At 35.5% G+C, this 22,173-nt stretch overlaps 1 protein-coding gene and 1 long non-coding RNA gene across 3 annotated transcripts in view; both read left to right on the plus strand.

The window, feature by feature from the left end:
• Nucleotides 1–14,943, plus strand: part of ZBTB10 (zinc finger and BTB domain containing 10) — a 38,144-nt gene extending 23,201 nt beyond the window's left edge. For both annotated transcript variants that reach the window (XM_025870762.2, XM_025870761.2), the window contains exons 3-6: nt 2,857–2,955; nt 7,052–7,228; nt 7,438–7,610; nt 7,870–14,943. In XM_025870762.2, the coding sequence (XP_025726547.1) occupies nt 2,857–2,955; nt 7,052–7,228; nt 7,438–7,610; nt 7,870–8,175 (755 nt within the window). In that variant the 3' untranslated portion in view covers nt 8,176–14,943. The remainder of the gene's footprint in view (nt 1–2,856; nt 2,956–7,051; nt 7,229–7,437; nt 7,611–7,869) is intronic.
• The window catches only part of LOC141372736 (uncharacterized), an 823,585-nt gene that overhangs the window by 225,985 nt on the left and 575,427 nt on the right, over nt 1–22,173 (plus strand). The gene's annotated exons all lie outside the window — the stretch shown is intronic.

Consider the following 22,173-nt stretch of genomic DNA (forward strand, 5'->3'; position numbering starts at 1 on the left):
TAATAGTTTCACCTTTAAAAAAAAAAAATTACTCTGTCTTCCCTTTTGCAACCAAATTTCTCAAATTGTATTATAGATTATAATTCATCATCTTCCATTCATAACATAGGCTACTCTTTTTTCTCCTTGCCCCACTGATCTACCAGAGTCACTTGCTCTAAGATCACCAGTGACTTCCTAGGTGTTCAGTATTTGTGGAATGAAAGTAATAGATGTTTCAGTCCGTATCTTAAATTTTTGGCAGCATTGTCACAGTGGACTAGTTCTTGAAATAACTCTTCCTAAAATCTGTATCATTTTCTAGTTTATTAAAATGCTAGGATTCCTTAACATATCAGTTATAGTTTTTTCCTCATGGTTTCGTCTATTTACTTCCATTACCTTATTTACCAGTATATTCTGACAACTCATTTTTATCACCAGCTTAAGCATCGTATCTGTGTAGCCTTTGGTGTTAATTTCTCCACTTGGGAGCTTAAATGAAAAAAGAAATAGTTAAAATTTTGAGTGTTTGTTATATACCAGGCAAGCAAAGAGTTAAGCACTTTTCATTTATCTCATTTGGTCCTTGGACAATAATAAATGAAAAGTACATAGCTTTTTTCCTGATAATTTCTCTACTTGTATAATAAAACCTTTCTCAATCTTTAGTAAGCATCAGAATCACCTAGAGGGCTTTATAAAATACAGATTTCTGTGCCTTACCTCCATAGTATCTGATTCAGTAGGTTGGGATGGGGCCTGAAATTCTTTATTTCTAGCAAGCTCCTGGATAATGCCCATGCTGCTTATTTGGGAACTACACTTTGAGAACCACTGCATTAGAGAAGCAAAATAACCTGCTTCACAACTGTCACACAGCTGGGATGTGGCAGAGCTGAGAATTGGTCCCAGGCAGTATCTAGAGTTTACCCATTTAACCCACTGTTCCTACTCCAAACATAATTAAACTCCTCTTTCTTAAGTATCTCAGACTCAGTACCCTCATAACTACCTAAAACTGGTCCTAAACTGGTCCTCTGCCAGAGACCCTAACTGCCATTAGTATAGGATGGAAACTTCCCTCATTACCTTCAAACCCTGCCTCTCCCATATTCATTCTCACCAAGCACTGTCGGTTCTTCTTCCACAAGCTACTTTCCTCCATTTGCTACTGCCATCAACCAAGTCAAGGCCACCGTCTTGTTCTCATCTGGATTTCTAAAATAGCTTCCTGACTTAATCTCCCTATATCTCCTTTTGCCCTCCTTTAATTCATTCATACAATACCAGGAATAGTCCTTTTAAAAGGTGAATGAGATTAATGCCTTGTTTAAAATCCTTCTACTGCTTTTAGAGTAAAGGCCGAAATCTTTACCGTGGCGTGCAGTGCTCTGTATGACCTAACTACGCCTGCTTGAGGATCATTTTATTTTTTTCTATTCTTTCTCTCCTTCATTATGCAATTATGTAATCCTGCTGGCCTCTTAGAACATAAGTACTAGATCTGTTCAGTGATTTGGGGTTTTATAACTATGCACTAGAACCATTATTGGGTGGTATTCTGTTCTGTAAATGTACCACAGTTTTATTTGCCCACCATCAGTTTTTTTGAATCAGGTACCTGCTTATGTAGAGAGGAGTTTGTGTTTTTCTTTTTTTTCTTTTTTCATCTTGAGTATTGGGGGAAGCCAGAGCAGTACGGGATGGCGATATCAAAGATGAGTCTTAAATGACAGAGGACAGATTGTCCATAAAAAGTGGCATTTTTTAAATGTCTTCAAATACTTTAAAGATTTATTTGAGAGAGAGATTGAGTAGATGAGTGGGAGGAGGGGCAGAGAGAGAAGCAGATCCCCCACCAAGCAGGGAGCCCAACATGGGACTTGATCCCAAGACCCTGGGATCGTGACCTGAGTTGAAGGCAGACGCTTAAGACTGAGCTACCTAGGTGCCCTGTCTTCAGATACTTTAATTTAGGAAAGTAGATAGTATCAGTGGGATGATGCTGGATTCACTAGTACTAGTAGGAACTCGAACATTAGGACCTTATATTCTAAACTAAAGAGTTTGAAAAAGCTCTGGTGAACCATTGAAGATTTTAAGTTAAGGGAGCGATTTAGGCTTTGTGTTTTAGGAAAATCTCTCTGGCATTACAAATAGAAGTATGAGCATTATATTTTGAAGCAAGGAGACCAAGAAACTATTTAAGTAATTCACTAATATAAGAGAACAGTGGTGGGTAACTGAATTAAGGCAGTGGTAGAGAAATGGAAGGGATGGAACAGATTTAAAAGAAATTAACAGATTAGAACCAGTATTCATCTCATTAGTATGTCTTTTAAGCTGCCTCTGTATATCCTTTCCATATCAAGATTAAGGAATTAGCTCCTTCAAAGTCTTCCTTTACTATTCTAGTTTTTTAATTGGTCTTTTCCACTTCTGAATCCATACAGAAACAGCAATGTTTTACACATCTAGTACATAGTACTAACAGCAGTTGTTATTGGGTGCCAAACGCCATAATTTGTAACACTTGACTTGGATTATCTAATTTAATTTCTATGATCAAATCTATGATCTGGTTGGCAGCATATGAGGAAACTGAGGCACATGCTCACATAGCCAGTAACCTAATTCACCCTGCCTCTTAAAGCTTATTCCTATTCAGTACACTGTTCTTACTGTTGAATGTGTACTTGTTCTTGTAGTTGTCTTATGATTTTGTGCCTTAGTAGTATTAAGCACGTAGTAGATATTACAATTTGCAGATATCTTTCTATTTAGTCAGCATAAGAAACAATACCAAGAAGGGAGTGGTTGGTGATGGCTATAGTGTGGTTGTAAATAACAGATTATTCTACATCTCCTTTTCAGATCTGGATGGTGCTCTACTCTCAGGGCCAGATTGTGATAGGAATGTGAATACAAATTTATTGGCTGAAGCCGGCTCCAGCCAGGATGGAGGTGATGCTGGTAGGTACAGTAGGATTTTAGTAAGAGTATGTTAAAGAGGATTTGAAGATTGGCAAGTGTTTGTGTACATATTTAAGGACCTTTTGCAGTTTCTTTCCCTTAAAAGAGAGTATTCTATGTAAATACTTTCAATCCGGGGTAGCTATGTTTATGATTAACACTTTGGAAGTCTGGTAAATACAAATGGATGGGTGTTTATTATTGTTTGAGGGAGCCATTTATTTAGAGCTTTTAAAATTCTTAAATATCAAGTAATTAAGTTAATAGAGCTGGTGGCTTCTTGCTAGTATATACATATATTTCTATCAGTTGTACTTTGGGAGGAGTATCCTACACATAGAGGCAGAGAATCCATAAATATTCCAGAGAACAAAATGAGTATAAATAAATAAGGAAGGGAAAAAGCTTTCTTTAGAGAAGAATGCCAAGCTAATAAATACAGAATGACTATTGAAAAAATACCCCACAGGAAATAATTGAAGATCATCCATGGATGTTAAGCCACTGTTAAAGCGCTTATCTCACAATGATTGGGCAAAAGGCTGTTGTTGTAATAGCATATTCACATGGTCTCTGTATCATCTCACAGATTACTTCATTTACAAAGAGGAAAGATTGCTTTATAATAGAAGCAGAAATACCATGCCTCTTGTCATAATGCACTAGCCAGCACACAACATCACCTATGTAATATTCTTGCCAAAATGTTTAACCCAAATCTAATCATGAGGGGTGAGAACATCAGACTGGTCTACACAAATCCAGCTACTCTGAATTTTAAAATGTTAATGCCATGAAAAACAAGCAGAGGAACCACTAGATTCAAGGAAACTGACTAAATGCATTGTCAGTCTTGATGACATCAGGGTTCTAAAATGACTAAAGGGGCATTTGGGGAACAGTTGGGAATTTGAATGTATAGTATGGATTAAATAGACAATTTTAAATTTCTTGGATGTGATAAAGGTACTGTGGTTATGTAGGAGAAAGTTCTAGAAGATACATGCTATATTGAGGGGGAAGCAATGATATGCAAGTTTTCAAATAATACGTATAATACATAAAAGGTGGGTATGTGTGTTTATAGAGAGCACACGTGACAAAACAAACATCTGTCAAAGGTACATAAAGGGATATAGATGTTCATTGATTTCAACTTCTCATAGCTTTGGAATTGTTTAAAAAACTGATGGGGAGGGGGACAGCTATGGGTACTTTTACATAAAGCTTTCACAGGTTTCTGAATGTAGTATACACTGACCAAAGTTAAGCCATGTAATTTTGAAGAAAAGAAATTGCCTTAAGGTGGTTTCTCCTAACTGTTGAAAAAGAGTTTACAGAAAGTTTTGAAATAAGCCATTTACAGATCATATGGGTTGAATTTTGAAGACTTTTTCCTTGTACAAAAAATCAGTAATAGTACAAGGTATTTTATGTTTGGTTTAGGAATCTGGTTGAAGAATGGGTTTAGACCGGGTACATGAATTCATACGTAAAATTTTCAGTTCTGCACATAAACATTTTCATTGGAGAATGGTTCATATAATTCATCTCCTTTTCAAAAAAGTAAACTCTTAATTTAGAGTCATTTCTCTTCAGGGGAGATTTTGATCCATTTTTGTTTTTGCAACTGAGATCAGCCTTTGTCTTCTGATTTTGATTTCAAAAGAATGCTGCTTTCTTCTTAGTTTGCCATTATGGAAAAATGCACCCTGAAGGATATTACTGAGCAGTGAGCACAATTTTCAAGTAGATCTTGAATGACCTTAAAGATCTTTCAGTGATTGAATTACAAAAGCACTACCTTTAATTTGCTCATATACTTCTATAAGTAACCTCTACTGGTTATAAGAATTTGGCCAGATGAGAGAAGTTTGGGATGAGGTTTTCTTAATTTGAATTATCATTTTGGTATTCTAGATATATGGTGTCTCCTGTCTGTTTTCATGGATGCTTTTTATTAATCTTTAGGTTATCAAGAGAAACATGGAATTTCAAGTATTAAGAACTTAATTCTGAATCTTGGGTCATCAGTTTTTAAATTAGTTTTTGAAACATGGAATTTCAAGTACTCTTAATTCTGAATTTTGGGTTACCAGTTTATAAATTTTTTTAAAGATTTTTTTGAGAGTGAGAGAGCAAGCCTGAGTGGGGGGAGGGGCAGAGGGCGAGGGAGAAGCAGACTCCCCACTGTGCAGGGAGCCTGATGTGGGGCTCAATCCCAGGACCCTGAGATGATGACCTGAGCCGAAGGCAGACGCTTAACCGACTGAGCCACCCAGGTGCCCCTATAAATTATTTTAGGGCTAGTTTGTACTTAAATGTAATGAAAATACTAACTTGAGGTTATTAACATACCTAACATGATTGACATTAGTTTTACAAGTATTTTGAGCAAATCAAAAATATATACATGTTGGTATTTGCTAACGTACATTTATTCAACAAATAATTGAAGGGTGTATGCTTTGGACATTAGAAATATAAAGGTGAGTAAAACAAGCACAGTCCTTGCTCTCAGAGCTTCCTTTTTGCACTGATTTGATCAAGAACTATGAGTCAAAGCTCAAACTTTATTTAATGTAAAGCTGAAAATTGATAGATTTCATGTTCACAGGCTACCACCCCCATCCTAATTTCCATCCCCCCCCCCCCATACACACAGATAATGGTGTCTCAGTTTAGGATTCTGAAAGCTTTCCCTCAAACAAAAATACGTTATAATTACGGAATCAGAAGGCTTTCCTAACATTTAAAAAATGGGTGAAGGTATTCCAAGTATAATGTAATTTATATTATTAGTAATGAAATTTTTAAATACCTTAGGGACCTTTTTGCATTGTTGGGTATTGATACTTTCACCAAAGAGGAAATACTAGGTTATTTTAATTTTTAGAGAAGTAGTATATATGGCAGATAGATGGAGGAAAATGAATTTTTAGAACACCCATTTTGGTAAGCATTCTTTTATAAAATCCATGGTTTTCATGGAAGGAAAATTAATAAATTACTGCACAAGTAAGCTAGCATATAGCCTGGAAAGGAGTGTTCAGGCAGAGGAAAAGAGTGCAAAGGTCTTCAGAGGGAGCCATTTTCCCCTGGAGGAATAGTACAAAGGCCAGTATGGCTGAAATAGTGACCCAAGTGGGTGGTTAGATCAAGGGCTAGATTAGGTAAGGCTGTGTGAGATAATTTTAAGTCTTTGGTTTTCATATGAGTGAGATGGGTAGTCTTTGCAGGCTTTTGAGCGCCAGGCTCTCACTTAAAGTTCTGAAAGAATCTATAATTGCTGTGTTGAGAGCAAATTCTAAAAGGGCAACAGTATGAGACAAACTTCTGATGGCTATTGAAAATAATCCAGAGGCAAGAGTTAATGGTCAATAGGATCAGGGTGGCAATAGCTAGCTATGGAGAACACTGGATATGTTCACATTGCCAAAGGATTCCTGGAGCCAGGTAAAGACCTACATATTCAAGAAGGAATCCTATCTAGGAGGCATCTGGCTGGCTCATGATGGAGCATGCAACTCTTGATCTCAGTGTTGTAAGTTGGAGCCTCACATTGGGTGTAGAGATTACTTAAAAATAAAATCTTAAAAAAAAAAATAAGGGGGGGTGTGGAGGGAATGCTATCCAGAGGAGGTAATTCTTACCCTTAGACACAAATTCCTTAAGGGACATTGACTATTTTGATTCTACTTTTCAGATTTTCATTTAAGGGTGGAGTTAGAAAGAGGTTTATATTCTTCATTCTTAGTCCATTTTTCTATACTGATAAGTCTTAAAACAAGATTATGTGATTGGAGACAATAAGGAGACTATCCTGTTCCAAAGCTGGGCTTCAGGGTGACAGTTATTAAGAGAGTTCTGTTTTGAATATGTTTGAAATACAGAGTAGTTCCATGTGGTCTCCATGCACTATTAAATGAAGCATGAAGACATTTCGGTTTCAGACTACAATGCAGAGATTTTTATCTAGCTATTTATAATAATCATAATGCTCATAAGATAATTTATTTTCTGGGGTTTTTTTTTTATTCTAATAAGAGATTTTCATTACCATCATTACATCAAAATCACTTTTCAATTGTATTAGGTACTTCACATGATTTCAAGTATGGCCTGATGCCTGGCCCTTCAAGTGATTTCAAGTATGGATTGCTACCAGGTACTTCAAATGATTTCAAGTATGGATTGATACCAGGTGCTTCAAACGATTTCAAGTATGGATTATTGCCTGAATCTTGGCCAAAACAAGAAACTTGGGAAAATGGCAAGTATCAGTCAACTAAACTCTACAGAAATTTTAAAATGATTTTTCACAGTTAAAAGCTTCCATGTTCTGGGTTTTAAAAAATTAAGATACTGGTAGTCCTATAATAATCCCTATTCTTAGGGATAGACAAGCTTTTGATAGCAAGTTTTCTGTTCAATATATAATTGCTTTTGTGTGTGTTGTGTTGTTTTTTTTTATTCTCAAAGGTGAATCATCTCTAATCATGAACAAGTTAAAATGCCCTCATTGTAGCTATGTAGCCAAATACAGACGAACACTAAAAAGGCATTTGCTCATTCATACGGGAGTCAGATCATTTAGCTGTGATATTTGTGGAAAACTGTTTACTCGCAGAGAACATGTGAAAAGACATTCCCTGGTAAGTAACTTTAAATATAACTGATCTTTGTGATAAAATACATGTCAGTGAAGTTTAAGGTATTTTAACAGTGACCTGAAATTTAGGGAAGGTTGATTATTAAATTGCTTTAAACAAATTATGTGGTTTATGAACTGAACTTTATACAGAAAAACAAGGGTATCATTCACTCATTATTAAATGGGTGGTTTAATTGAATGGTTGAAATGCATTACTGTCTATACTGTCCTTATATTGGATTTTTCCCCCCTTTAATTAGGTGCATAAAAAGGATAAAAAATACAAATGTATGGTGTGTAAGAAGATCTTCATGTTAGCAGCCAGTGTTGGAATAAGACATGGATCTCGACGCTATGGTGTTTGTGTAGACTGTGCAGATAAATCACAGCCAGGAGGGCAAGAAGGTGTAGATCAGGGACAGGATACAGATTTCCCTCGGGATGAAGAATATGAAGAGAATGAAGTAGGAGAAGCTGATGAAGAGCTGGTTGATGATGGAGAAGATCAGAATGATCCATCTCGATGGGATGAATCAGGAGATGTTTGTATGTCTCTAGATGATTAACTGACCTATACTCCTCAAGGATGCTGCATTTGGACATAATATGAATCGACAATTTGAATTGTTGAACTTGAAGGCTTGCAAAATATGGTACATGCTGGATGGTAGTTATGTTGCTGTGAAAACTGTAGGGTCAAAAAGCCTTATAGCAAAAAAAAAAAATTTTTTTTTATATTTGCACAGGACTGTACAGCAAACAACCTTGTGGTTGGATTACATGGAGTCCCCACATCTTCAGTCAGTTATCAAAGTAAAAATATTTTTTATTTATAGGATATACAGTAACTACTTGGGTCCTACGAATATATTGTACCTATCCTTAAAGAGCTTACGTTCATGTGCCACTTTAACATGAATGAAGAAAATCCATTTTTAAGACTACAGTGACAGCTGACCCAATTACTTTGTCCATCAAACCACTCAGGCTAGTTTGTACTAGTAGAGTTTTGTTTCTATTTTTATTTTTATTAATTTTATTTTTTTTAATACAGATTTTCAGTGAGGGGCCTTTTTAACCCCATTGGTTCTACTTTTCTGTATTTTTCCATTTTAATTTGCTTCATAACTTAAACCAATTCTCTTCTAGTCTTAGATATTATTTCTCAATTTTGTGCTGATGGGCATGTTTATAAGAACTGGAGAGGTAATTTATTGGAATGAACTGACTTCCTCCATTCCCCCTTTCCTTTTTGACATGAATTTTACTACTTCACAAATGAAGAAATGATGTTGCAAAGTTAATGTGGCGAAGTTGACAAATACCACTAAAATGATTATGATTTAGAAGTAACTTTTTCCTGCTGCTCTAATCTGATAAATGGTTATTACATGACGTTTTCTGACATGGTATTCGGTTTTGGGTATCTGTTACTTTGGCACTATTCTTGTTTGCCTCTTTATTTTTGCCAGTGTACTATACCTCAGTCCTATTTGAAAAGACAGAAATCTAATCAAAAGAAAAGTCATAGAAACAATTAAGTAAAATGATTTGTTTCCTAATTTGACCTCGGTGTCCAGTTTGGTTAGCTTCTTATGCGATATAAGTGAAATCAGGTTTTTACTCCTGTGCCCTTTTTATCATTAAAAAAAAACCACAAAAAGTGCATTCTCTTTTGTTTGATACTTACTGGGATATTGAGTGTTTTGAAATTATGATAGATAATTATTTTTTCAATTTCTCAACATTTTACTACATCTTGGTACATAGTCTTTCTGGTAGTCACCATGATTCAACAGTCTGCAAAAATCTTACAAATAAGATATTGAGAGGCTTTACAATTATTCTGTTAACTAAATTGTTCAAGGTACAAGGGGTGATATATTAAATTGAAATTGTCAGATTAAATTGAAATTGTCAGTCTGATGACAGATGAATTAGCTGATAAACTCACAGCAGCATTTCACATAATATTAACATGCATGACATTTATCAGGAACATATTGTATATTATATAAGATTGAGGGATATCATATTTTCAGCTTTCTTTTAAATAGAAATTGAGTATATTTTCCTATTTTATATCAGGTCACTAAATTATGCTATTTGTGTGGAAAAAATTGCTAAGTACACTTTGACAGACATAATCCTTTGGTGCTCCATCTGATCAAAGTTGAAAGGTTGATACTTTTTTTTTTTTTAAGAGACAAGCTTTCTCATTGTCTCCAATTTCGGTAGTATAATGGTTTAATGTTAGACATGGATGTTTCTGCTTGAATAAATCAAAGATAAAAAGTACAGTTATATGGTTAGATAACATATTTTGTCATCTAAACTTTATTGTAGTTTCTACATAACTGTAAAACTGACATGAATAGTTTGGTTTGATTTTTGTTTAAGACTGAAGAGTACATCTTATTTCTCAGTGTTCTAGACAAATGAGTATAATGTAATTCTGGTGGGGTCCAAAGTAGACGTTAGTTGGGCAAAGATACTATGAATGAAAAAGTATTTTAAACGTAAAATGTTCTGCTTTGTGAATATGTAAGTATAGTATAAAGATTTCTTTCATCCCATTTATCCCCCTCCTTTAAAATAAACCATAGTTTACAATTGGTAGATCTGTCTATATATAAATATATATTAAAGAGAAAAGATATATATCTGAAAATCACCTAAATCTGCTTTATTAGACTACAGTTCACTTATTGCATAGAAACTGGACTTGGCTTTACTTCTTAATGTACTTTTACTTTTCCTCAAGATATGAACTTACTCTCTTTAAACTGAGTTTTCTTTTACTACTTAAATCATTTATGTATATCTGGTAAATTATGACCAAATTTTTGTTAGATTGCATACAGTAAATTGAAATACACACTTGGTACACTACGGGATTGTTGTGCTTTTGTTTTGGTTTTAGTTGGAAACAAGGTTTGATGTAGATGGCTTGTTACTGTTAATTTAAAATATTCTATAATTGTCCATTACCTTTTATGTTGTATTGTGACAGATTTGGCTATATTTTTAGTCAACTGAAATATGATACTTTAAAAGTTTGTTTTTAGAAAGGTAATCCAAAGGAATGTTTATACTCTTGAATATATTAGCCTCAGCCTATATAAAAATTTCTTCTTTAAAGTAAACATTTTACCAGAAACAGAATTGACAGATTTTTCTACTTGCTGACTGCCTAACTTATTTGTTTCATGATCTCAAGGGACTGCCTTTTCCCTTCTAGGTCTTTTTTTTTTAAAAATAGTTTTAGTACTAAGGTATACTACTGGACGTTTCTATTTTTTTTTAAGTATATTCTTTTTCTGACTTACAGTACAATTTCAGGAAGTTGATAGATACTAAGAACTTATGATTGGTCTCAGAGGTCACAATGGAATACTCATAATTTTGTCTGTGGAGCCCTGGCAGAATTATGTGTTACACATTTGCTGAATTTTTCTCTTGTAACTTATATTTTAAATGAAACATATTTTAGAGCTGTAATTTTAATGAAGAGGAAAAATATAAACTGTTTCTTTCCTATTCACTCTAGTAACAGATCCTCTCCTATAAATTAAGATCATGTATTCTTTCTTAGGGTTCTCAGAGACAGTTACTTCCATATGGTCCCTGCTTTGTCGTTGTTCCTGACCCTCATTTTTCATATTCACTAGATAATGTTGCTAATTTTAGTGCCCTAGCAATTAAGAGCTTAAAAAAAACTGTAGGAAGGGAAACTGAACACTAATAAATAGCTTTGAAATTTGGGGGGGGAAGACATTGGCTGGTTTTGTTAGAGCCATCCTGATGGAGAAGAGGGAGATAGAATGAGTGAATTCACGTAAAGTGCTTCCAACACTGGTACATAATAGAGGCCTAATACATCTTAGTTTAAGAATAGATGCAAACCAAGAGGAAAAGGGGAGAAAACAAAATGGGAAATCTATAGTCCTACGATAAAGTATAAAGGCCTGAAGACAGGGGAAAGTGTGATGGAAGAGGAGTTTAAAAAAAAAAGTCATAAATTTTAAAACTTCGGTAAGCTTTATGTATATTTTTAGGATTTTTGTCAACATAGAGTTTATTTTTCTGAATAATGATTCCAAAAGCTAACTTTTTTTTTTTTTAGTGCCTACATGTGCCGTTGAGCTTTACATTATTTTCTCTAATTCCCAATAAGGTAGGTGCTATTGTCTCCATTTTATGGAAGAGAAAGGCTCCAAGAAATTTGCATAATAGAACTTGCCCAAAATAACACAGCTACTAAGTGGTAGAGCTGGGTTTTGACCAGATTTGATTTTGAATGAAGCCCATCTTCTTTTTAGGGGGCTCTATTAACTGCCTCATTAAACAACTTTATAGAATTTCAGGGCTTTAAAGGAGTTTGTGTATGGAGACCTATTTTCCCTGTAAACCATCTATGTTAGGAATTTGAGTGTCTAATCTTTCCTTCCCCAAATACCCTTATCACTCTTTTCCTCCTAATAAAGCAGTTTTGTCACCTGGCTATAAATAAGATACCTGACCTCAGTGTAGCACATGCTATTAATTGGCTGTGGCATTTTCATTTTTAAAAGGATGGTTTTAAAGTGAAGAACTAGACGTGAACCCCAGTTTTTGTGCCGTTCAGTCACCCAGATCCTTAAACTTAACTATGGTACATAAATTATGTGCTTAGAACTAACAGGTGTTTTTTCGTAGTCACTTTTAGGAATTAAGTGGAAAATTTTTTTCCTGCTCTATCCCTGCTTTCAAGTGAAGTTGAACCGTTCTTAGTTTAAAATGTGTTAGGGATAAGCACACTTTAACAGATGTTTTCTAGCCCTGAATTTTAGGACATTGGGTACTTAATTTGGAGTACACTGGCTATTGAGAACAAAATTTTGGGTTGAGGAGAGAGAGGGATGGTTGAGGCCATTATGAAATGGGAGAATCAGCATTTTAAACACTGTAAACATAAAAGAACGCTTTCTTCTGCCTGCTGTTTGTAAAAGCTCTTTGGGAAGATCTTTTACGAAGACCAATTTTTTTAAATGTAATTTACCTACCTAGTATAAGTGTCCTAAGACATGTATGTAAACTTCCACAACTGTTTTGTCTGTGTATTTAGAAAATACACAAGAATCTTTATCAAACCTAAAAATATAAACTTGTGAGCACTAAACTTGCTTCTGGCTTTGTGAATTTTGTTGACTGACATTTAATTCAGATTTCTTTGCATTAAAAGTGTACTAATTTAGACTAATTGGAGTAGGGGAACACCTTTGTAAACTTTGACTTATGTATAATTCAGATACTTTTGTACTTAAGGTTTACAAGTTTGAATTACAGAATATTAGGGTTCTTTGGTTTTTATGTTTTTATATGAAGTGCATAAATGACTCAGACTACCTCCTAGTGATGCTTGGAAAGCTGCTTTAATAGATAAGTGATTTGTAATCAGCATTTCATCTATTCATCTTTATTACTTGTGGGAATTCTCTACAGGTTTTAGAAAACATTATTTCCCCTCTAATTTACATGTGTGCATAATTTTGGAAGTGGTTTGAAAAGCAAAGGTAAACTACATCCCATATTTACTGCGTATTAGCAGACTAATGAATTATAAGTAAATACATGTTTCAAGTCTTTGAAGTTTTAATAGTATAGAGAAAACATACTTAACCTGGGTTTTTGTGGTGGTGTTAGTAATAGAACAAAGGAAATCATACAAATGACTAGATACTCTCCTAAGGAAATGAGAGTTTTGTTTGGAGAAGGCTGTCCATGTAACACATAGGCCTGGTGTCTTAAAATTATAAAAGAGCTGTGGCAGAATAATTAGGTATACTGTATGGTTTTGAGAGGTTAAGACTGGGACCACTTGGCTCAAGATTAAAAAGCAGCTTTTAATAATTACCAAAAGATTAAATGTGATTGCTTCAGAGAGAAAGAAATACCCTAGTGTTTGAGATGTTCTAGAGAAAGTGAAAGATTACCTGACAAGCATTTTGGCTAAGGTAATATTGACCAAACATTTCTGTCTATAGGTGTTTTTTTGTTTTTGTTTTTTTGCTTAAAAGTTTTTGGACCATTGTAGGTAACCAGCTTTTTGTTTTGCTTAGCAAAAACATTGATAAAGTCACGCATAAATATCTCATGACACCAAAAAGGACTCGGTGGACATTTAGAAATCATGCTTAACTGTATAGAAAAAAGTGCTATTTGAGCTTTTTTCTTTTTCACTTTGCAAATCATCACAGACCAGTATTTGGAAGCTGGTGTAGGAAATTAATTTACTGGATCCATGGTTCGATGGGAAAATTAAAGGTCCTTTGGATCGTAGTCCTGTAAACTTTTCTGAATTTTGAACTAAAGGAAATAAATGAACCACAAGAAATCTATACAGTTTAATTAAAGTGAATAAAAAATAGGCTGGATGACTGCATGGTGCCTTTACATGCTGTTGATACTACCTTCTGACTGCCAACCAGGTAACTTCTTTTTTCCAACACAACCAAAGTTTGGCAATAAATTACTAATCTTCCAAGCATAATTATGTTTTAGAATATTAGTGAAAGATAAGCAAAAGACAATCTTCTTGGCACATGTCTCAACAGTCAACTCAGTAGGAAAACACAAAATATTGCAAGATAATTGTAGAATGTTTCAGGTTAAAATTTTGAGAAAAAAATTGATTCCCAGAGAGGTTACAATGATTTTACAGTCCGTTTTGGGATCCAGGACTTCTGAACTTCATTTCAGTATTTTATCTGTATCTAAGACTCGTTGGAAAGTGATTTAAGATTTGGGAAAACAAATTGGACTACAAAGTATAGTCAGGTGCAATTCCTGGCACATAAATCTGAGCTCAAAGTTGTTCACTAAGTGATGATTAAAAGATGTCAGCAACCTTTTTAGGATTTTGCTTGCTAGTATCTAATGGCATATAGTTAATAAGCTAATTTGGTTTACAAGCAGTTTGTGTTGCCAAGTAGAGGGTATGTGGGATCCCTTGGCACTTTTCCCCACTACACCCCTAGGTGACCGTATCTGAAGACATAATGACCAAACCCAACCTATAGCAAATATGACTACAGAAATCTCAATGCAAGTAGCCTTTGGGTTTTTTTAACCTACACCATCTGCTTAACTTGGAATACTGACAAGCTTAAGTATTAGCCATTTGCTGCAAAATACTTGTTTGAAAATAATGGCTGGCTTGTCACCACTAATATCTTAAGTGTCTAATATTCACTGTATATAAGGAGGATGTGAAAACCTAGAGAAAACCCTATTGGAGTTTATACCTTGATGGAGAGTGCAACAGTGCGTCAATAAAGATCATTTAGATCTGATGCTTTTGTCGCTAATAATGATTTTTGTATTTGTTAGAGAGGCATGTTGAGTGGGCATTTATACCATAGGAAACAGGACAAATGTGTGTTCGTGTGGAAGACGGAACTTAGTACTTATGTCACCCTCACCTTCTTCCCTGTTCTTCCTAAAACCTGGATCCCTAAACTTGGATGTTGGCATTCACATAGACAATGTGGGTAATTAATTCTCCGAAGTACATTTTACCACAGTAATTTTTCAAGTAATTGTCACCTAAAGCATTAAATCGGTGAGGTCATTCCAAAGAAGGGCAAGTCTACGGACTGAGTCCTTGTCCACCAAGAGTACTAGTCCAGGGAATTACCGTCACCCAAGGCAATGGAAATTTGAAAGCGTTTTTTATACGTTGGTATGGATTTTCTTTTATTGGTAGTCTTAAATTTGCCTCCTTTTAGGATTTTGTCATTTCATAGACTTAAAAGATGTTTGTTAGAATCCTACATTAGATTTCAGGCAGTTTGGGGGAGGCATTCTAAACTTTGGCCCTTACTTGTGCCTTCTGAAGGCAGCTGACTCTTAATTGGCACCCCAGTCTATTTTCTGGCCCCTTCGTTAACTACTGGTGACTTATTCTGTACTCAAAATGTGAGCTACCCTTTTAGCCTATGGACTCCTCTCTGGTTATATATGTATTCAACAGATAAATATTGAAGACTCATTTGTGAGAAAATGGTTACCTGTGATGAATAATGACCTCACATACTATCCTGTTCTCAATTATTACAAGCCATTTGCCAAGGAAAGAGATTCAAAATTAAGCAAGCAGGGAACCAATAGGCCCTTCATTTCAGTGGTTTCTTGAAAAGCAGGAATGATTGGGAATTGTGGATGGGTAGGATAACTAAAAACGTAAAATGGCGCAATTTAAGAAAATGCATACACGGCACTTTGCATTGTCTCCCTTCAACATAATAGGAGAAGATAGTTTGACCTTGAAAATATTTGCATGGACCTTATACAGCAAACAAAAATGTTTATATCCGCTATTTATCTTTTTCTGGGATAGGAATATATTACTTCCTAGGTGCCTCCTAGTTCTATAGCACAAGAACTATATTGGACAAGTCTGTAAGATTAGACGAGCTCTTCAGAAGATTCATTTATGTACTCAGGGAAACTGACACCTTAACAGAGTCTACCTCCGATTTGGGGGGCGGGGGGGATAATGAAGTTACTTGGACCTAGAGTTGTTTTCCTATACAGGAAAGCAGTTCAGTACAATTGCAAGCCCTTGGAGTTAATGTTCAGTCCACTTAGTTTTTGCCTTAGGGAAAGAACATCACCTTTTCTCAAAGGATGAAATCACAAGCTTCTGTAGTCCCCCCACCCAAAGTTAATTCGTAAGGAAAGTAATAGCCTAAGTATCATACTCAATTTTGATGCGCCTTTTTTTCTTTAGCATAGTATATTTACACCTAAGTCTCAATATCATATCTAATCAGGGTTCAAAATTCCAATCTTACTCACTCCGCACATGTTTGCCTTGTATTTCACAGTTTGCTTTTTGGTCAGGATGCTAACTGTAGGAGTCAGCAAGCTTTTTCCTTATAGGGCCAGATAGGAAATATTTTTGGCTTTGTGGGCCCACAAGGTCTCCGTTACAACTAGTCAACCTTGCTGTTGTATCATGAAAGCAGCCATAGACGGTATGTAAATGAACAATGTGGCTGTGTTCTGATGAAGCTTTACTTCCAAGATTAGGCCCCAGGCTGTACTTTGCTGACCCCTGATCTGTGTTAAGTTCTCACTCCACTCCACGTGTATTCATTCTCTCTCATGCTCGCTTACTCTCTCTGTCCTTGCAATATATACATTAAAGAATGATGTGCCTTCTTAATATCAATTATTTTCTTTCCAGAATTACAGACCTGGAGTAGCAACAAGATGTAACACTTCGGTGGCACCATTTTAGCTGAGAAGGATAAAAACCTTACCATCTTGGCTCTGATTAGACAGTAAGACCTGTTGAGGAACTCAGTTAAATACTATATCCCGGTACAGAGGTGTCCTCCCCCAACCCCATTCCCTGGTTCCTAAATAAAAGAATTAAAGAGTACATCCAGTTCAGAAATACATTGTGTTTAATAAGAGGAAATGCCACTTGCTGATAAAAATACATACTTTTCTAATCTAGACCCTTTTAGCCACTTGATCCCATGTTAAAAGATTATTTTACATCAGGCCTCAACCTTAATCATGTTCTACAATATTGACTTTCCATAACCTTTAGAATGTAAACTATTTGGGAGTCTTCAATATCTCCATTCATAAAAGATGTCAGTAAATTAGACTTGTCAGTCATCTTGGACATAGCTTGAAAATGCTAAGCTTGTGAGTAAATGAGCCAAAGAATCTGACCTGAAAAATACTTTCCATCAAGCCCTTGAGGAAACATTCCCAAGACTGAAGACTACCAAACTGAACCGGAAATCTGTCATTGTTTCAGACACTAATTCCCATTGTAAGCCCTACTGAGGATAGCCTTGTCTCGTGTTCCTCAGTTTCCTGCAAATAGGGTTTTACTAAATACATGTCAGATGAACCAAGTATTGAACACAACTCTTCATAGTCAAAATTTCTATTTAAAAGTTTCAGGGGCGCCTGGGTGGCTCAGTCAGTTAAGCATCTGCCTTCAGCTCAGGTCATGGTCCAGGGGTCCTGGGACCGCTCTGAGTTCTAGCTCCTTGCTCAGCACGGAGTCTGCTTCTCCTTCTCCCTCTGCCCCTCCCCCTGCTTGTGCACAGGCGCGCTCTCTATCTTTTACAAAAAGTTTCAACGTTGACTTAAAATAGTTTCAAGAATTTTTTATTATTAAGGCCCAAGTTAATCAGAACAACAGAGGTCTGATTCTAAGGAATTTAGAAAAAGTTTTGTTGCTCTTCTAGTAAGATACTATCCCATCAGGAGCATCAGATATATTCGGGAAGGACATATGATACAACTCTGGGAAGAACATAGTCACTTAAGAATGCAGCAGGGTTACTGTCTGGGCAGTCCATTCACTCAACCCACTGCAATCTCGACTGCAACTTCAGTATTTGAAACTATCTTCATAAGGGCCACTAATGACTAGCTGCAAATCCTCATCTCTGCAGCGTTTGGTTCTGTTAATGACTAATTTCCTTCATACAACTCTCTTCTTACTTGGCCCCATAAGTATTGGTATTGCCTTAATTCTATGCCGGGCACTCACCCAGTGTTCTTTCCCTTGGTGCTCTTATTCAGCCCAAATGATCACAATGACAAGCCTTGGGGACTCTCACCACTGACCTCTGTTCAGAGTTTACAAATATTTGTTTAAATGACACCATGCATTGTTGTTTGAAACACAAAGGACTTTCACTCAAATCCTAATTTGGGTCACAGTTCTTTAATTTCTCTTGGATGACCTCAAGAGTCTATTTAGATTTACATTCTACTATATGGGGTCTTACCATACCATACTACTGCATAGCAAAGTTACCTTTATTAAAACTATAATCTGGTTTCTCTGGAGATATTTAATGCAAATAATCAGGTTAACACTTTATTTGGTGAGGCGGTATCTAGCTTCGTATCAACATGTATGTATCTCTGTTAATTACAGGGATCAATAGAAATCTGTGAAGTAACCTTAGAAACAACTACTCTACACATGTTTACCCAGCCTCTGCTTGAGTTCATTCCATAAATGTTCATCTCTAGCTCATTACCTCACATTGCAGGTTATATTAGCTTGAGATGCTTCTCTATTCTCTAAACTGAGTCGAGTTGAAATCCGATGATTCATCTCTTAATGCCACACAGATTCTCATCCTTCCATGTAATAGTCTACATAACAGTGGAAATTGGAAGGGGAGAGGGGTGAGTATACTTGAGGAGTACTTAGGGACTTAAAATTTTTCCATTCCTAGGGGTTCCTTGGGGGCTCACTCGGTTGAGCCTCCCAACTCCTGATTCCCACTCGGATCCTGATCTGAGGGTCGTGGGGTTGAGCCCCACGTAGGGCTCTGTGCCAAGTCTGCTTGTCCCTCCTTCCCCACCCCTGCTCTCTCTCTCTCAAATAAGTAAAATCTTTAGAAATTTTTTTTCCATTCCTAGAAAACAGTATTGTATGTTTTCAGTCCTGTAAATATAGTATCAGAAACCCATGCTGTTCACTCTTTCCCAGTTTAATGTCTCACTCTTAAGGCTAAGAAATGTTTAATATAAAAAACCAAAAAAAGATTTTAAAGAAAAGCATCCAAAAATATTTCTTATAAAGTAGAATATTAATTTGCTGGCACTGGTATAGAACATTTAATATAACATTAAAGTTGGGCGCCTGGGTGGCTCAGTTGGTTGGGCGACTGCCTTCGGCTCAGGTCATGGTCCTGGAGTCCCGGGATCGAGTCCCGCATCGGGCTCCCCGCTCAGTGGGGAGTCTGCTTCTCCCTCTGACCCTCTTCCCTCTCGTGCTCTCTATCTCTCATTCTCTCTCTCTCAAATAAATAAACAAAATTAAAAAAAAAAAATATATAACATTAAAGTTGCTTCTCCAGGGTAAGATTAAGTTTGCAGCTTGATATAAAAATTTAAATGTTGCTTAATCCTAGGCTTTTAAGAATTTCATAATTAACTGATTTTGAATGCAGTATAATTTTAATATGTGTAAATTTAATGATTCAACTCCTTTTAGAAAATGTATTACAAGGAAGATGAGGGTTACGTTTTCCTTCAATTGCATTTTAGATCATAGTCTAAAAGAGGTGAGAAATTTTTCATTTTTTATTAAATTCTTATAAAACTTCAGGTCCCTCTGGCCCAAACTACTCCTCTCCTTAAGCAGCAGGATAGATTTATAATTATGACTGCTTTAATTTTTATACTTATTTTAAAAAAATTTATGAGGACAGTCCTAGTGCATTTATGTCATGAAGATGGAAGAATGGGAATATTGTTCTTATTAGGGTAGCCATTAAGTCTTAAAAATTGCTGAATGCTCCATAGCATAATATTTTTTCTCAGTGTGTGAACTTTAAAAATATGAATCAGGAAATTCCATAAAAAATTACCAAAAACACATTTTGTGAAGTTTATCACATGTTGCCCCATGCTGTTTGAAATTTACATCATATCCTTCATCTTTGTCTCAGCAAAAATCCTAGATCTGAGAATCCGAGGACATTTTGCCTACGTGTAGGTGAGGAATGCCATTGCCATTTTCAGCCATTTATGGATATGTTTTCACTCTTTAAGCATTTATCACTTACTGACATGCCAATTTGTTACAACTTTTAGGTTTAATGTAAGCACTTTAGAGTGTTACTGTGACTCTAATCTAGACCTCCAAATGGCCATTTTGGGGAAACTGAGCATAAATGATGCAGATGTAATATTTTCCACAAGCGAAAAATAAAATTGAGTTAGCTTGTTTTGCACTGTAAAAGTCTGTTTTCTGCAAAAGGAAGTGACTTGAAAAATCTGATTTGAGAATTTGCCCAATATATCATACTGTCATTAATGTCCTGCTTTTTAATAGACTCTTTTTTCTTACATTCTCACCTTTATTAACATAATTCATTGTTGGAGACGATCAATAAGACAACTGCATTTTGTATATCTTAAAAAACAGTGTCAGTTTTATTTTTTAGCCACAGGTACAAACAGAAAGCCAAACTTAAGCGTGACAGTAAAGCAGAGTCTTAAGCAATTGAAACTAAAGATTAATGTGCTATATAATTGCATTCCATTGTAATAATTGAAGTATGTTTAAAGTATTTTCATTGTGGGATGAAAAATGAGACTATGGTATATATTCAAGCCCTTTAATATTTTAGTTTCAGAGTTGGAAGCTTTCCAAGGCTTCTAAGAAGTAAAGCTGTAACTCATTTCTGTGGCTCTCTCATTCGTAGACATTGGAGAAGGGACTTACATAAGCCTCACGAGGTATTGGAAAGAGGATTCCTCAAGCAAAAGTTTCATGATTTGTAGATGAGATTTACACAGTTTTCAGAATAAACAATTGAGTTTCAAGTGAATTTTACATGTTTGAGCAGGTGTAAATTTGGTGAATAATTAAAGAATGTTTTCCTTTAATGTGTCCATTTGGCATATGAGATCATTGTTATCAGATCAGATATATTTCTTTAGCTCTATTAGAGACCCTTTGTTTTTTCTTTACAGTGATCCAAATTACCAGACATACAGTGACTAATTAGCGTGAACTCTTCAAATACGTCAAGGCATTTCTATTTTAAAATCCATCCTTAAAGAGAAAATATATTTTGTAGGAAAATTGCTAGTAACAATATTCATTTTGTAAATAAATAATATAGTAAAATTATTTATAATGTGAATTTTCAAAGTGAATGCGTTGTTTGAACATTTATTTTCCGTTTCTGCATTTGTGCATAACAGGCAGTCCCACATTCTCTACCCTCATCTCTCAGTTCCCTACTTTAGCTCCTTGTTTACCTTCATCTGATCTTTGGCTAACTTCTTTCAACTATATCCAGCTATGTTTTAGATATAAATACAAAGCTAAGGATCTACTTCATCCTCAAACGAACCTGAAGTGAATTTTAATCTTATTTGCCAAAAATAGTGTCAATTAAAATTTTTTTATTCTAATGGTAACCATGTAAAAGTACTGCCTAGTGTGTTTCTACCTTAAATTTGACCATTTTGCCCTGACTATGACCTTTCTTAGTTAAGCCTAACTGGCTAACAAATGCAGAGCAAACCTCAAAAGACAAGCATTGTTTTCACTTCTAAATAACCTTCCTTCTTCAGGGATTTTCAAACTGTGCTCCAGGATTGTAGGGGTTCTTTGAAGATGCCTCTCTGGGTGTGGGGCTAGCTGGTGTAGAGTAGGTGGGGCCCTGCGCCTTCCGCCAAACCTCTACAACAGCTTCACTTTTATCTGATTCCTTATGCTTTCAAGGCCTAGTGTTTTAAAAAAAAAAAATTTTGTAGATGCCAACTTAATCTTAAAATATTCATGGATAATAATAGTAATAGTAGCTTTTATTTATAGAGTGCTTATCATATGCCAGACACTGCTTTAATTATTTTCTAACATTAATCCATTAATCCTTAAAATAACCTGTAAGATGAAGCATTTTATTATCCCTATTTACAAATGAGGAAACTGAGGCTTAAGGATTTTAGCTTGCCCAAGGGGTCACGGCTAACAGGTGACAGACTTTGGACTCAAATCTTGGTGCGCT

The sequence above is a fragment of the Callorhinus ursinus genome, unplaced genomic scaffold (genome assembly GCF_003265705.2).
Source record: "Callorhinus ursinus isolate GAN/ISIS: 27379988/994484 unplaced genomic scaffold, GSC_fseal_2.0 scaffold5, whole genome shotgun sequence".
In the NCBI taxonomy this organism is placed as follows: Eukaryota; Metazoa; Chordata; class Mammalia; order Carnivora; family Otariidae; genus Callorhinus; species Callorhinus ursinus.